Source organism: Staurois parvus, unplaced genomic scaffold (assembly GCF_062004578.1).
Source record: "Staurois parvus isolate SC_StPar_1 unplaced genomic scaffold, SC_StPar_1.0 ptg003007l, whole genome shotgun sequence".
Taxonomy (NCBI): domain Eukaryota; kingdom Metazoa; phylum Chordata; class Amphibia; order Anura; family Ranidae; genus Staurois; species Staurois parvus.
Genome location: NW_028320803.1, coordinates 14,933 through 30,529, shown reverse-complemented (window position 1 = coordinate 30,529; position 15,597 = coordinate 14,933). Strand labels below are relative to the sequence as shown.

Here is a 15,597-nt window from a genome sequence, read left to right as displayed (position 1 = left end):
ATGGAGAGGGGCAGGGGAGGGTCAAATTAGGATGCTGTGCAGGCAGCTGACAACCTCATCAACTGATGTCATTGGTAGTCAGGATGCTGGCGGCTAGAAGGTCGTAATGGGGCACAATGAAAACCTATGGCTTTGTGTAACTAAAGGTCAAGCTTGTTCCACCCGCTGGATTGTATGCAAGTTTTTGGCAATTTTTAGACTTTTTGCCAAGGCACCCCTGAACTAACCTGAAGGCACCCAGGGGTGTCTGGGCACCCTGGTTGAGAGAGGCTTTTGTACAGTATGCCCTTTGTGCTCTTTACATTATGAACTCCCAGCCCCGGTGCTCTGTGCAATATGCCGTCAAGTTTTAGGTCCTCCTGCTATTGGCACAAATTGCCACGCTCAACCAATCGCTGCAGTGAAACTTCCGCACCAGAAAAAAAAATTCCCTATGGCCCAGTTGTCAGCTCCTTACCAGAAATAAATGGCACAGCTGGAAATGGACAGCACCAATCGGTGACTACAAAGAGATGTGACTGGAGGTAAAACATGGCCATGATATCCAAGCGTATTAAAGGTACCATACTAAATTTTAGTTTTTGGATGGAGAAACCCTTGAGGCGGTCAGGCCACATGTTCCTCACCTGTGACTCTTAGAAACTGATGCATAAACCTTGAAGATCTGTCCTTTGTAATGGTTGTCTATTCTATCCTCCACACTGTTCCAGGAGGGAATCTGAATGCCATCTACACGTGTGTTCTCCATGGGGCCTATTTCCTTCTCCTGGCCTTCCTGATGACCTTCCTGCAGACACCTGGCTTCTCCCGGGCTGTGCTACTAGTTCTCATTGTGATCAATGCTCTGTCCGAGCTGAACCAGCAGATGTCTCTGGACTTCCGGTCTCTGACTGTTCTGCTGGTGTGTTCTCTGACCGGTGAGTATGGACAGTGGTGGGTTTAGATGTGTAGAATCAAGAATGGAGCATTAAAGCAGTGTAAGGCTTCATGCATATTGGGCCTTTGGCCCCGGTGTATACGGTTCCAGTGTTTAGTTACGGGTGGAAGGTACAGGAGCACCGCCCTGCTGCCAACATCCAATAAAAGTCTCAGACTGACAGCTGCTGGGGTTGGTTGGTGCACCGAGCTGTACTTGTGTTTAGGGCAGTTTTGCACCCAGGGTCATATGTCTGGAATACAAGCAGCCTATTTTCCAGGCATTCATTCTTCCTCTGGACACATACTGCCCTAATGGTAAGTACCGTTCACAGTCCCATCAAACCACAGCAGCTGGTAGGTTCTCATAGACGTTCACGGGCTGCACTAGTGCAGCTGGGTGATGCACCAGTACTGTCCACTTGCACCTAAATGGAGGAGCCTCGTAAACCGGGGCCAAACACACCGCATGACGCCCTTGCTGTCTATGGGAAATGCAAAGCCCAATTGTAGGAAAATGTAATTATGAGCTGCATTCATTGTAATGGGCACACTATTGTAGAGAGGGTGTAGTGTAAGGCTTTAGGGTGTGGAGCTTGGTTGGTTAGAATAGGTCCTATGATGATCACCCCAACCTGGCTCCTCTGTCTTTATGGACCTTGCTTTGTGCACTGGTGCGCAGTCATGTTGGAACAGGAAGGGGCCATCTCCAAACTCCTCCTTCAAAGTTGGGAGCATGAAATTGTCCAAAATATCACCTTAAGAGTTCCCTTCACTGGAACTAGGGGGCCAAGCCCAACCCCTGAAAAACAACCCCACACCATAATCCCCCCTCCACTAAACTTTACACTTGGCACAATGCAGTCAATGCAAGTACCTTTTTCCTGTAACTGCCAAACCCAGACATGTCCATTGGATTGCCAGACAGAGAAGTGTGATTGGTCACTCCAGAGAACACATCTCCACTGCTCTAGAGTCCAGTGGCGGCGTGCTTTACACCACGGCATCCAACGCTTTTCATTGCACTTGGTGATGGAAGGCTTGGATGCAGCTGCTCGGCCATGGAAACCCATTCCATGAAGCTCTCTACGCACTGTTGGGCTCATCTGAAGGCCGCACCAAGTTTTGAGGTCTTTAGCTATTGACTCTGCAGACAGTTGGCGACTTCTGCGCGCTTCAGCATGCGCTGACCCCGCCCTGTCATGTGACGTGGCCTACCACTTGGTGGCTTTTCCCAGTTGCTTCCACTTTGTTATAATCCCACTAACAGTTGAACGTGGAATATTTAGTAGCCAGGAAATGTCACGGATGGACTTATTGCCCAGGTGACCACCTATCACGGGACCACGCTTGGAGTCACTGAGCTCCTGAGAGCGACCCGTTCTTTCACCAATGTTTGTAGAAGCAGTCTGCATGCCTAGGGGCTTGATTGTATACACCTGTGTCCATGGAGGGGATTGGAGCACCTGAATCCCATGATTGGGAGGGGATTGGAACGCCTGAATCCCATGATTTGGAGGGGATTGGAACGCCTGAATCCCATGATTTGGAGGGGATTGGAACGCCTGAATCCCATGATTTGGAGGGGATTGGAACGCCTGAATCCCATGATTTGGAGGGGATTGGAACGCCTGAATCCCATGATTTGGAGGGGATTGGAACGCCTGAATCCCATGATTTGGAGGGGATTGGAACACCTGAATCCCATGATTTGGAGGGCGGGGACAATACTTTTGTCAATATAATGTATGTGTAGCATGACTGGGCTACTATGTATCTCACATGGAGTGGCAAGAAGTGTCTACCAGCAAAGTGGTTAAATCTCAGTGGCAAGAGATTGGGATTGCCCCGTGTAGCTTAGCCCGAGGTGTGAAAGGGAAAGCCACAACAGAGCAGCAATAAGTGGAGATGCCGGGGATCGAACCCGGGGCCTCATACATGCAAAGCATGCGCTCTACCACTGAGCTACATCCCCTGTCTGAGGCTTGTTATGTCATTCTATGTAGTCAACCATCAATGGAATTTATGGCCATTGCACAGCCATCCCTCCTCCCATGGCAAGGAGTGCCCCACCTACTGGGCGTGTGCTACACCTCAGTGCTGACTCACCTGGTCACAGCACGCTTACCCAGAAGCCCCAGCTATTTAAAGGGAAACAGACCTGGAAATGACACGTTGGGGATATGAATAGGGGAGGTAGGGGACGATACCTTATGCGCTGGCCTTACACCTGCAGACATTACGATTTAGAACCTTCGATTATCGAAGAGTTAAAGGATAAGTTCGCCTTTGCTCCCTTTTTTTTTTTTTTCTAAGTTCCAGGTCCTCTATGTACCAATATGGCATTAATCTACTTCTAAGAGGAGATTGTGCAATCGGATTGCAGATTCTTTCTTCAAAAGATTTTCCAGAACTATAGAATAAAAGGACCCCCCCCAATCTACCTAATCATTCTGTATCCAATCAGGCAGGCCCGTGCATGAAGTTGATTGTACATTCTCCTTTAGATCTACCATCAGGTTGTATAGTGTATGGTGAACTTGACAGAACCCAGAACACACTTTTCCCTTTTTTCGGTACTACAATTCTGTCCACATAGGCTGATATCTGTTCGCTCAGCACACACTGCCAAATGAGTGATCTATGCAAGATGAAAGTTCAAGTAGAAAAATAAAAATCGATGTCTGTGTATTTGGTGAGAACAGCGATCGCTGATTGATTTTGCTTTCCTTTTAATAATCGTGCACCTGGAAGTGGGTGGGAGGTAGGAGCAGAGGCGTCCCCAGGGTTGGTGTCACCCGGTGCAGTAACACTTGGTGACACCCCCTCCGACGATCCCCGCAGAATGGATCAGATCTACAATCCGCAGATCCGATCCATCCTGCGGGAATCGTCGGCTTTCTTTATAACTTACCTTTTTGTGGAGCGGGTCCGGTGTCACCCCGTATAGGTTGCATGCTGACGATCCCCGCAGGATGGATGGGATCTGCGGATTGAGCATAATGGATCGGAGATACTTTGATTCTACTAACTCTAGTGGCCTGCATTCACTATATTCGCTCTCCCCCCGCACCCCGCATTCACTATATCCGCTCTCCCCCCACACCCCGCATTCACTATATCCGCTTTCCCCCCACACCCCGCATTCACTATATCCGCTCTCCCCCCGCACCCCGCATTCACTATATCCGCTCTCCCCCCGCACCCCGCATTCACTATATCCGCTCTCCCCCGCACCCCGCATTCACTATATCCGCTCTCCCCCCGCACCCCGCATTCACTATATCCGGTCTCCCCCGCACCCCGCATTCACTATATCCGCTCTCCCCCCGCACCCCGCATTCACTATATCCGGTCTCCCCCGCACCCCGCATTCACTATATCCGGTCTCCCCCGGACCCCGCATTCACTATATCCGCTCTCCCCCCGGACCCCGCATTCACTATATCCGCTCTCCCCCCGGACCCCGCATTCACTATATCCGCTCTCCCCCCGGACCCCGCATTCACTATATCCGCTCTCCCCCCGGACCCCGCATTCACTATATCCGCTCTCCCCCCGGACCCCGCATTCACTATATCCGCTCTCCCCCCGGACCCCGCATTCACTATATCCGGACCCCGCATTCACTATATCCGGACCCCGCATTCACTATATCCGGACCCCGCATTCACTATATCCGGACCCCGCATTCACTATATCCGCCCTCCCCTGGACCCCACATTCACTATATCTGTTCCCCCACACAAAATAGAAATTAAATTATGTTAGTAAATATAAGCTGCTATATACTGCTGATGAGAAAAGGGGTTTAGCAGTCTTGTGACTTCTATCAGTGTCCAGCAGAGCACTGGTTAAAGCTTGTAGGAGGAGTTTTCATTCTGCTGTAAAAAGATGCAGAGCCCCTGATCTCTGTCTGGACAGCGCTGATTGGCCCTGTGCTGATCACTTGCACTCTCCAAGGGAAAAAAAAAACTCTAGTAATACACACCAAACTGAGCATGTACAGAGTGACTCCACATGATAGGTCTGATCAGGAGATAAGGGGGGTGGGGGACACTGGAAGAAGGGGAAGATCAGAGAAGACAGGATCAAACAGCCTTTTTACACAATGTAGTGGATTAACCCCTTAGGTTCAACAGTGAGTATATCAAGCATGCTTTACTGCATCTACAGACTGATTGTACTTTGGGGGGTTTAGTAACACTTTCTCCAAGTTAACATTTTATGCATATATGCCCGCACATGCATAAAATACTGAACTGCCAACTCGGATTTCTAATTTGTTGTTATTCTACAGGATTTGTATAGCGCCAACAGTTTGCTCAGCGCTTTAGAATTTTTTTTTTTTCTAACTCTGCAGCGCATGTTTACGCACCTGTGTGCACAGGCCCATTTAGAACAGTGGGCTGCATTTAGATCCGTTAAAAAAAAAAAAAAAAAACCTGAATGCCTAAAAATGCTGAATTTTTAGGCAGTAGTGTGCAGGAGACCTTCAGGTCCAGAAATGAACCAGATCTTTCATTGGCTTCACCGGGGAAACGTTCTGTCCTCCTGTAGACATAAAAGATGCTTACTTGCTTGTCCAATCATTGCAGAGCGTCAGCGATTTTCTATGCTTTATGATTAGGTGCCTTTACTCCCAGTTCATGGCCCTGTCTTTGGTGTTTGCTCTGTTCTCATGGGACCCTCCATTGTGGGCTATTTAATCAACTTCAGGTCGAAATAACCGTTGGCGAAGGCTCTTGTCAGATAATGGGTGTTGCCTACCCTTCAGTTGGACTGCTTGTGGACGTCCCAAAGATGGTCTTCCTGTATTACTCAATGGATGAAAGAAAATGGGATTTGTGTACTCGCTGTAAAATCCTTTTCTTGGAGTCCTCTGTGGGACACAGGCTTACTACTGTGATTCGAAGACTTCGATACATCTGAATTTCTATCTAACTAACATTTTTGCAGGCCATAGACGGGGAGAAAACCGGCCGTGTTTTTTTTTTTTTTTGGTTTTTTTTTTGTTTTTTTAGAAAAAAGAAAAATTGGTCGTTTAGTCGGCCGACGTTACCACCATTGGTAAAAAAAAGTCAGCTGATTTTCGTCCCGTCTACGGCCGGCAAATATAATAGCGATGTCCCTGCAGAGAGCTATTATATTTGACAGAAGAAATAGAATATGAATAAGAAAAATAAGAAATAGAAAATGAATAAGAAAAAGAAGAAATCGAATATGAATAAGAAAAAGTTGCAACATTTTATCTATTTGTATCCACTTCGGTTACAGATGTTTCTATTCGGATACAAATAGATACAATGTTGCTATACTTTTAAATGTCAAATATAATATCGGACTGAAATACTTTTTTTTTTTTTTTTTTCTTCTTATTCATATTCTATTTCTTCTATTTCTTCTTCTTACTCATATTCTATTTCTTCTTCTTACTCATATTCTATTTCTTCATTTCTTCCTCTTACTCATATTCTATTTCTTCTTTTTCTGCTTCTTACTCATATTCTATTTCTTCTTTTTCTTTTCCTTCTTGCTGGTCACTGCTCATGCGCATTTTTTAAAATCCGTAAAAAGATCGATTTTTGTCCATTGCCGCGGAAATCGGCCGAACGACAAAATTGTCAGTTTTATTTTTTTGGCCAAAAAATTGGGCCGGTTTTCTCCCCGTCTATGGCCTGCATTTGTCTGAATTTCGATTCGTAGCATGTCCTACATGTCTGGTAGGAGGGATTATCCTGATCTGGCTTACAATTGTTTGCCAGTGTTCAGTCCTCTTATAGGTGTCTGTACAACATGAAGATTAGTTTTCCTGTCTCCCCTCAATGGATTCGAAGAAAAGGATTTTCTGATGAATGAATGCTAACATCCTATTTTTATTATGAGGAATGTATAGGGAATATTTTTGTCAATTTGTACAGATCATTTTTCAGGTACTTATATATTGCCGTCAATTTACACAGCACTTTACATATATATTGAACATTCACATCACTCCCTAACCCTCAAGGGGTGTACAATCTAAGGTCCCTAACCCTCAAGGGGTGTACAATCTAAGGTCCCTAACCCTCAAGGGGTGTACAATCTAAGGTCCCTAACCCTCAAGGGGTGTACAATCTAAGGTCCCTAACCCTCAAGGGGTGTACAATCTAAGGTCCCTAACCCTCAAGGGGTGTACAATCTAAGGTCCCTAACCCTCAAGGGGTGTACAATCTAAGGTCCCTAACCCTCAAGGGGTGTACAATCTAAGGTCCCTAACCCTCAAGGGGTGTACAATCTAAGGTCCCTAACTCACATGGTAGTCTTCTGTGGACTTTTACCTGGTCTACTGATATCCATTCTCCATAATCTGAGAGGTGATTGTCTCTGGTTGACTTTTTTTTTTTTTTCATCTTCGTAGGTCACTGGATGTTGCTGAACTTTATCTGCTGCCTCGTGAAGGTGAAGAATCGGAAGCATTGCCCTGCCCTACCTCCTGCTGAACCCCTTCCCATGTCTGGAGCTTCCAAAGAGAAGGGGAGAGCGTTCCTCAGTTCCACACCAGAGAAGTAGGAGGCCACACTAAAATCTTGCTAGCACTCAATTTGACTAGAAATGAAAGGGGACCTAAGTTATGTTTCTGATGTTTTGATGAGGACTTTGTTTCAGAAAATTCCAAGCATAATGTGGAAGTCTCATGTCAAGGTGCTTTCAGGGGAGGTGCAATTCTCTACAAATACTGGGTTCTTGTTCAGTTGCAATGAATTTCCCATCCATAGGCACCTAACTTGCTAGTTAGAAATTGCCATTTTCTTCTTCCTTCACTACATTGGTCAGCCAGGTTGGCTATGCAACAAAATATATTTTGTTGAAAAGATTCTTACTTTTTCTGGTCAGAGGAATACTTTGCCATAGAGAAGTAAGTCTCATAGACATTTTGAACATTCATTGGTGAACTTTCATGACCAAATTATGCAATCCACTAAAGAACTGGTCAGATGACCTGGTATGGAGAATGCCATGGCCACTCCATGCTGGTGGTAGAGGACCTTGAATTAAGACTGCTGACCTACAATGTCATGGCTGTTAGCGGTCAAATGACCTTATACTAGGACTTCTGACCTCTACTGCCATGGCTGCTTTTTTTAATGGTCAGGTGACCTTGTAATAGACTGGCCTAATCTATTGCCATGGTTGCTCCATGTTGGTGGTAGAGGACCTTAAACTAGGACTTCTGGTCTCTTTACTGGCATGGCTGCTTTAATGGTGAGATGATCTTATAAATAGGATGGCTGCATCATGTTAGCAGCTGGGTCACCTTTTACGAAGTCTGTTGATTTCTATCATGGCTGCCCTATGCTGGTGGTAAAGAACCTTAATCTTAAACTGCTGACCTCTTATGTCATGGCTGTTCCATGTTAGTGGTCAGATGACCGTATACTAGGACTGTTGAACCAGATGACCGTATACTAGGACTGTTGAACCAGATGACCGTATACTAGGACTGTTGAACCAGATGACCGTATACTAGGACTGTTGAACCAGATGACCGTATACTAGGACTGTTGAACCAGATGACCGTATACTAGGACTGTTGAACCAGATGACCGTATACTAGGACTGTTGAACCAGATGACCGTATACTAGGACTGTTGAACCAGATGACCGTATACTAGGACTGTTGAACCAGATGACCGTATACTAGGACTGTTGAACCAGTCGACCGTATACTAGGACTGTTGAACCAGTCTGTCAAAGCTACTCCATGTTAGTGATGGAGGACCATAAACCAAGACTGGTGATCTCTACTTTCATGAGTACTGTCAGTGGACAGATGACCTTATACTAGGACTGCTAACCTCCACTACTCTACTGTAATGGCTGTTCTGTCCTAATGGTGAGATGACCTTATACTAGGACTGCTGACTTCTACTGCCAGGGCTGTTCTTTTAATGGTCAGACTGTTGTCCTCCCCTATTTTCATGGTTGCAGCTTTTTAGAGGTAGATAATCTTAAACTAGGACTTCTGATCTTATTTACTGACATGGCTACCCTGTGAACGTTGAAATGACCTTCTATTAGGATGGCTGACCTTCTCTACTGTCATGGCTGCATCGTGTTAGTGGCCGGGTGTCCTTTTTACTAGGGCTGTTAATCTCCTCTACTGTCATGGCTGCTCCTTTCTAATGGTAAGAAGACCTTATACTAGACTGCTGACCACCTTTACTGTCACGGCTGCTCCATGTTAGTGGTCAGATGACCCTGTATGAAGACTGCTGACCTCCTCTACTGTCATGGCTGCTCCTTTCTAATGGCAAGAAGACCTTATACTATGACTGCTGACCACCTTTACTGTCACGGCTGCTCCATGTTAGTGGTCAGATGACCCTGTATGAAGACTGCTGACCTCCTCTACTGTCATGGCTGCTCCTTTCAAATGGTAAGAAGACATTATACTAGGACTTCTGACCACCTTTACTGTCATGGCTGCTCCATATTAGTGGTCAGATGACCTTGTATGAAGACTGCTGACCTCCTCTACTGTCATGGATGCTCCCATGTTGGTGGTAGAGGACCTTAAACTAAGACTTCTGATCTCCTTTACAGTCATTGCTGCTCTGTAGTGGTTAGTGACTGCTTTATGACCATCTGGTTTTGCCATGTTGTCCCCTTTTTAATAAAATTCTGACAGGGAAAGCTGCAAATTTTTGAAGTAAAATGTAAAAATTCACATTTTCCCTGGATTTTCACCTTGGTATATGTGTAGGGTAACGCTGTAAATGGTAGTGGGTGGGTGGGACAATAAAAATTCTTATCCCCCCTGGCCTAACTGGCCCATCACTGGCTTATTGTACCACTTCTGTGTTGTCAGGACATGCGATGAGACACTGCTGAAGGAGGAGCTGAAGAAGTTGGTGAATGACAGTTTTTTAGATGGTGAGAAATGGCAACCTGGAACCTAATCTGACTTGTACTATCAAATGCTAATTACTCTTTTTAACTTGTACTGAAACATTTGGAGGCTGCCACTGGTGACCTACCGAAAATACTTGTATTTCAATATTTGGTGGATGCTAGTAAGTGAAACCACCAGGTGGTGAGATATCTGGTAAGAATTCTCCTTTCTGAATGATTGCCTCGTCCATTACAAGCAGCTCCCACCATCCCTGCCAGGTTTTTAAATTTCTTCCATCAAGGAGGAACAGAAGCACCCATGACCTCATGGTGGTCAGTAACAGAGCTGGGAACCAAGGGAAGGAGATCTTACCCCTTGATAACCCATCCAAAGCTGGCAGATGACTTGGCCCCACCAGACTCCACCTAAAACATTCATGTGCACAGCTTAGGGAATGTGTAATAGATATACTGTAACGAATTAGTGTTTTTTGGGGGGTTTTTTTCCTCATCTTGCAGATTCAGTGCTGGATAATGACTCTTTGGTGAAAGATGTGTCAATCGTCGCATCTCCGACACACGCAGACTGGAAGGTGCTGCATGGCTTGAGGACTCCTGGTGGTCAGTCTACTCCAGCTATGAAGCTTCGCAGAATCAGCATCACGAAATCCTTACGTTTATATGACAGCCCCTCCAAGGTGGTGAGTAGTTCACTGATAGATAACCCACTGGCTACAATTATTATACAGTATTTATAAAGCGCCAATAGTTCGCTCAGCGCTGTACATTACAAAGGGGGACAGAACATGTGACAGAACAATACCAATACAATGCAAATCATGAGGGGATTGAGGGCCCTGCTCTTTGGAGCTTACAATCTAGGAGGGAGGGGATGGTGGCACAGGAGGAGATGGCTGTGGGGGATGGAGTGGTAGGAAGAGTGGAGGAGGTCGGCAAGTTAGCAGGGGGTGGGGTAGGCTTCCCTGAAGAGGTGGGTTTTCAGGGTGCGCCTAAAGGAGAGGAGAGTAGGTGATAATCTGATGGGTTGGGGCAGGGAGTTCCAGAGGATGGGTGACACCCTGGAGAAGTCCTAGAGGCGGGCATGGGAGGAGGAGACCAGGGAACTAGAGAAGGAGGTCTTGTGAGGAGCGGAGTGTGCGTGTTGGGCGGTACTTGGATATTAGGTCAGTGATGTAGTTTGGGGCAGTATGGTGGATAGCTTTGTAAGTCTACAATGCTACAGAATCTCTGAAGGAGCAACATCTTGATTGCATAGCCAGGAAGGGGGATTCAGAATCCGTAGTATAACAGGCCCCTTACCATGTGGTCGTTTTTGTTTTTTTTACCAGCAGGTGGCCCAGGACAGAATACCCCAGAGGCACCTGGGTGCTGCATTTGATGCACTTTCAGAGTCCAAGAATTACAGTCCAAATAGCTCAATGTCCAGTAACCTGTGAGTATCAAGTCCTTTTTTTTTTTTTTTTTTTTTTTTTTTTTTAATACTGTAAGTTGGGAGCTCCAATGTACAGAAGCTCCACTATGTGAATAAAAGGGGTTTTAATGGGTGTACTTACCTCTGAGAGTGGGGATAGGTTATTCTTTCTCTTGTCAACTTATTTAAAGAATTCCTTTTATTGTCCCCACCCTCTGACCCTCATTTCCTCTATTAGGTCTGCAGTCTGACAGCCCTCAGGTATTACATATTATGAACATTATGGGCAGCCCTTTGGTGATGTCAGGAGCCGCATTTGAGGCCCCCTTTTAGCTCATAAGTTGACAACCGCTGTTGTGGCCAGTCTCAGTATTCCCACCTAGACACATGGTGATGGCAGTGTAGCACCCTCCTAGTTAGCCAGGGGGAGCTAGCTAATTATTTTTTTTTAGCTAGAAGGCTGAGTAGCATCCATGGAGATAGTCAATGGGGTCAAATGTGTCAGGGCTGAGAGGCTCTGCAGATTAGCGCTCTGATACCTTCCCTTGATTTAGAGACTTGGAGAAGTCTCTAGACCTCAGTGGGCGGGGGTGAGGAGAAGCTGGTCTGCACACTTAAGGGATCCTGACCAATCCCCAAGCAGGAGGCTTGGCATGGGGTCAGGACAGCCCTTAACCACTTCCAGACCGGACACTTTTACCCCCTTCCTGACCAGGGCAATTTTCAGCTTTTAGTGCTATCACACTTTGAATGACAATTGCGCGGTCATGCAACACTGTACCCAAATGAATTTTTTACCATTTTTTTTAGATAGATAAAGCTTTATTTTGGTGGTATTTATTCACCACTGGGATTTGTATTTTTTTTGCTATGTAAATGAAATGTCCAAAAAATTTAAAAAAAAGTTTTTTTAAATAAAATTTTGCAAATAAATAATATTTCATCATAAATCTTAGCCAAAATTTATTCCGTTATCTTTTTAGTAAAAAAAAAAAAAATCCAAATTAGTTTATAAGCAAAAATGATAATTTTTAAACATTTTTTTTTACATTTTTATTTTATTTTTTTATAATATTTTTTATTTATTTTTTTTTACATACTGTCACCCTAGCAGTACAGTGTCACCATGGTGACACTGTACTACTTGTGAGGGGTGATAAAGATTTTTTTTTTACACTGATTGCTTTTACACCCATATAGGATGTAAAAGCAATCATTTCTCTTTCTCTCTGTGTGCATTCCTGCACTCATTGAGAAATACTGAGTGAGCTGTGATTGGTCACAGCTTGTCACACGGTGCAAGGCTTTTGTGAATAGCCTTGTACCATGTGACCTCTGTGATCATTTACAGATTTCACACATAGTAAGCAATGATGTCAGAAGTGACATCTTGCTTACTAGGCATGTGATCACTGATTGGCCAATCAGCGATCACATGATCGGGACCTCGTACAGAGGTCCCGTCCGATGATCGGTGTTTCACTGTGTCCGGAGGACACAGCGGGCACCGGATCGCGGTGCTGCGCGCTCCCAGGGAGCGCGCACAAGCAGGGTGCGGGGAGGCCGTTTATAGACGGCCACCCGACCTTGCAGTGCCACCGTCCGGCCGTTTATATAAAACTGCCGGTCGGGAAGTGGTTAAGAGTGATTGAGCCTACTCCGTAGCAGGAGAGTTCAGGTGGAAGATGGGAGCGTAGGAGCAGTCCAGGAGAGGGGCCTACCTACAGGCAGAGGATCTCTCAGCCTCAACGGTCCCTGGAGAGAGGACAGCCTGTGAAGCAGGGAAGGAGCCAGCCCAGCATAAGGTCTGAAGGCAGTCACCAACCCACACACTTGCTGTAGAGGACTAAGTAAGTAAATCCCACACCCCAGATGAGAGAGGGCATTCTGGTGGGAAACTGGACTAGCCCCCATCTGGGACTGTTGATCTTAAAATGGCAGCTTCTGAGTCCCCTTGCCCAGGGATTCCCTAAGGCAGCTGGGTAAAGAGAAGATTTCATCTGGGGTCTGAGGAGGTACACCTGGAGAGGCTGGATAGCTCTTCAAAGAGGAACCCCTCTGAGAATTTGTACTTCCAGGAAGTTGTGCTCAGTTTAACAGGTCCTTGGGCATCCCATGCATCCCTCAACCCCATCCAAGTTATCGACCCCTTAATAAAAATTAAAAAAAGCAAGTTAAAGGACTGTTTACTGTCTCTGGGAGTGCAAGGCTGGAAGGAAATGCGTGTTGCCGGGCTGTGCAGGACTATAGTGGGCTGCACACCGTAGACTTTCAACTACAGCCAAGATTTATTGCAATGACAGCACACCGCTCACCCTCCCCAAAGCCATATCCCCAACATGTTTCACCCACAGCAGGGCTTAATCCTGGGCTATCATTGCAGTAAACCTTGGCTGGAGTTGACCGTCTTTGGCGTGCGGCCAGTTATTTGGACAGTGGATTGCAGTGGTACAAGAGCAGGGCTTTGGCACTTGGTTGATGGCAGAGAATAAAGGAAGATGGTGACCTGTGAGCAGTGAAAGGGTTGGGTACACCTCTCACAATGCTGTGTTACTATTGACCGACCCCCTACCTCTGCCGAGTCTGTTCTGAATATCCACTACACTCCAATCAGTCACAGCTTCTGAAAGTCTTTTACTGAGAGACTTTGCACCCATTACTGATGCACCTGGAATTGATTTAAACTAATGCAGGCCATACTTGGGTCAAATTCTGAACAAATGTTCTTTAGAAAATCGGAAATTTCATGCATTTTGTCATCCGATCTTGCCACCATTTGATTTCGAAATTTGACCAACCACGGAATCAATTTCCCCTCGTGCTAAAGAAAAGAATTTCCATGGCTGGAAATCTTTTCTTTCCAGGTCACAGCTCATGCTCATTTTTTTTTTTTTTTTTTTTTTAACATGTTTCTTGCACGATTTTCCCATCATTGATTTGAAATGTATTTGTTTTTCAAAATCTTTACAACACACCCGATCACACAAATTTAGATAGCTGTGTGAAAATCAGCCAATGCAGCCGCCCACTAATGGTGCGAAATTCAAACGAAAATTCTTGGGTCAAATTACGAAAGATTTTTCTTTCGAAAATTGAGTACTGCCGTGATACTTTTTTTTATTTGCACAAACATACAATTTTGAGCACAAGCTTTTGGGGTATGTCCCCTTCTTCAAGGTCCAGGCAATACTACCTGGACCTTGAAGGGGACATACCCCGAAAGCTTGTCCTCCAAATTGTATGTTAGTGCAAATAAAAATAGTATCACGGCAGTTCTCAATTGTTTGTCGCAAGTGCACTAATACGGCTACAATCACCTCTTTCAAAAATTCTAACTCAGTATGGCCTGCATTAGCCTTCAAAGAGTGAACGTGTCGGTGAAATATAGAGACAGCCTTTGCTCACCTTTGTGAAAATGCTAGTTTCCTGGCTGTGATGCTCAGGTTGTGACTTGCTGATGTGCACAGGCATTCCTTCGCTTTACCAAGTTTTTTTTCTTTTTGCCTTCCAGTTCTGTTTCTTCAATGTCCCCACGCCAGTTCTGCCAGGCCACCACCAGAGCCGGCCAGCCATGCCGAAACAAAGCCAGCAGCGGCCAGGAGTTTTGCCGGGTTCACTCTTCAGGGCAAACGTCCTACACAGCACAGTGAGCCTGGCGGTCGACTCATTGCACTTGCCTCCCTATGGTGCGCCCAACCAAGCCGGTAATACTGGATTGTGTTGGGTCTTTGAAATCCCATTTGAACGCTCTGCAGCTACACAAGTGTGACGGGACCAGCAGCAGATATCCCAGAATATGAATGTATCAGTTAAGCAGATTTGGGTATCCTGTAATTTTTACGATAAAATGAATTTAATTCGGTGGAATGTTGTCAGAAGGGATTTTTGACTCCATCTCATGCAGCTGAACCCAGACCGATGGTGGATGTTTGGAGTGAGCTTGACTGGTAATATTTGGGGTTCTGGTCTTGTCTCAGGAATGAAATTGTCAATCCAACCATCCAGAATGAATACAAAAGGGAAGGGATGCAATACAAGAGGTGCCATCATCCCTGAGAGAGTACAGTGGAGAGGTCCTCTTGTTGATGGGACTTTAAAGGCACGGGTTTATTCAACAGTTAAAAGGCAATCAATTTTTATTTATACAAACTTAAAAAGACGCATTACAGTACAGAATATGGCGGTGTAGTCAAAGGCTGGTATTCTAGTAAGAATGTAGAGCTTGGCCGTGCCTGTATCGCACTTGACGCGTTTCGAGACCAATCACAATCTCTTCTTTGGAAGTGCTAACACATAGGCACAACGCATAGCCCCATATAGGGGCGGGAGGAATAGAGAGAACCGCCAAAAGGGTTCATTGACTAAAACATTTTTGG

General features: G+C 45.5%; 1 protein-coding gene and 1 non-coding gene across 3 annotated transcripts in view; one reads left to right on the top strand and one right to left on the bottom strand.

Annotated features, from left to right (window-relative positions):
* LOC149428718 (protein brambleberry-like) overlaps positions 1-15,375 on the top strand; it is a 33,208-nt gene extending 17,833 nt beyond the window's left edge. The window contains exons 8-13 of one of the 2 annotated variants that reach the window (XM_089667077.1): positions 711-917; positions 7,316-7,463; positions 9,767-9,831; positions 10,309-10,490; positions 11,142-11,242; positions 14,733-15,375. In XM_089667077.1, coding sequence (XP_089523203.1) covers positions 711-917; positions 7,316-7,463; positions 9,767-9,831; positions 10,309-10,490; positions 11,142-11,242; positions 14,733-14,871 — 842 coding nt within the window. In that variant the 3' untranslated portion in view covers positions 14,872-15,375. Of the gene's footprint in view, positions 1-710; positions 918-7,315; positions 7,464-9,766; positions 9,832-10,308; positions 10,491-11,138; positions 11,243-14,732 lie in introns of both variants that reach the window. The other variant, XM_089667076.1, reaches the window with a different exon arrangement.
* TRNAA-UGC (transfer RNA alanine (anticodon UGC)) lies at positions 2,819-2,890 on the bottom strand. Its single transcript has one exon. It is a non-coding gene; the product is annotated as a tRNA-Ala (tRNA).
* Positions 15,376-15,597: the final 222 nt, after the last annotated feature.